Genomic DNA, 346 nt, shown 5'->3' with positions numbered 1-346 from the left:
GAGCTGCTGAAGTCCATCTGGCACGCCTTCACCGCCCTCGACCTCGACCGCAGCGGGAAGGTGTCCAAGTCCCAGCTCAAGGCAAGTGGGGCAGCGAGGGGAGAGGGGTGATGAGCCCAGGGGCCGCGGTGTGGGGCTGGGGCCTGGTGTAGGGGTGAGGGGCAGCTGCGACGGGGGCCCCTACCACAGTGGGCGCAGGGTTGCTGGGTCAGGGGCCTGGCTGAGGTGGTCACGCTTGGAGCTGGGCAGTGGGACACAGCCCCCCGTTTCAAAACCCACTTGGGTGCCCTAGGTGATGTTTGCTCCATCGAGGCTGTCGTTCATCACACGGTGTTGCCAGTTCCTG

General features: G+C 66.2%; 1 protein-coding gene across 1 annotated transcript in view; it reads left to right on the top strand.

Moving 5' to 3' along the window:
* Positions 1-3: 3 nt before the first annotated feature.
* LOC104409819 (switch-associated protein 70-like) overlaps positions 4-346 on the top strand; it is a gene marked incomplete at both ends in the record, with an annotated part of 26,342 nt that continues 25,999 nt past the window's right edge. Inside the window, one exon of the mRNA XM_010019808.1 lies at positions 4-81. Coding sequence (XP_010018110.1) covers positions 4-81 — 78 coding nt within the window. The remainder of the gene's footprint in view (positions 82-346) is intronic.

The sequence above is a fragment of the Nestor notabilis genome, unplaced genomic scaffold (genome assembly GCF_000696875.1).
Source record: "Nestor notabilis isolate BGI_N333 unplaced genomic scaffold, ASM69687v1 scaffold108, whole genome shotgun sequence".
Taxonomy (NCBI): domain Eukaryota; kingdom Metazoa; phylum Chordata; class Aves; order Psittaciformes; family Psittacidae; genus Nestor; species Nestor notabilis.
The sequence above is the reverse complement of the archived record's forward strand: the minus strand, read 5'-3'. Positions and strand labels throughout refer to the sequence as shown.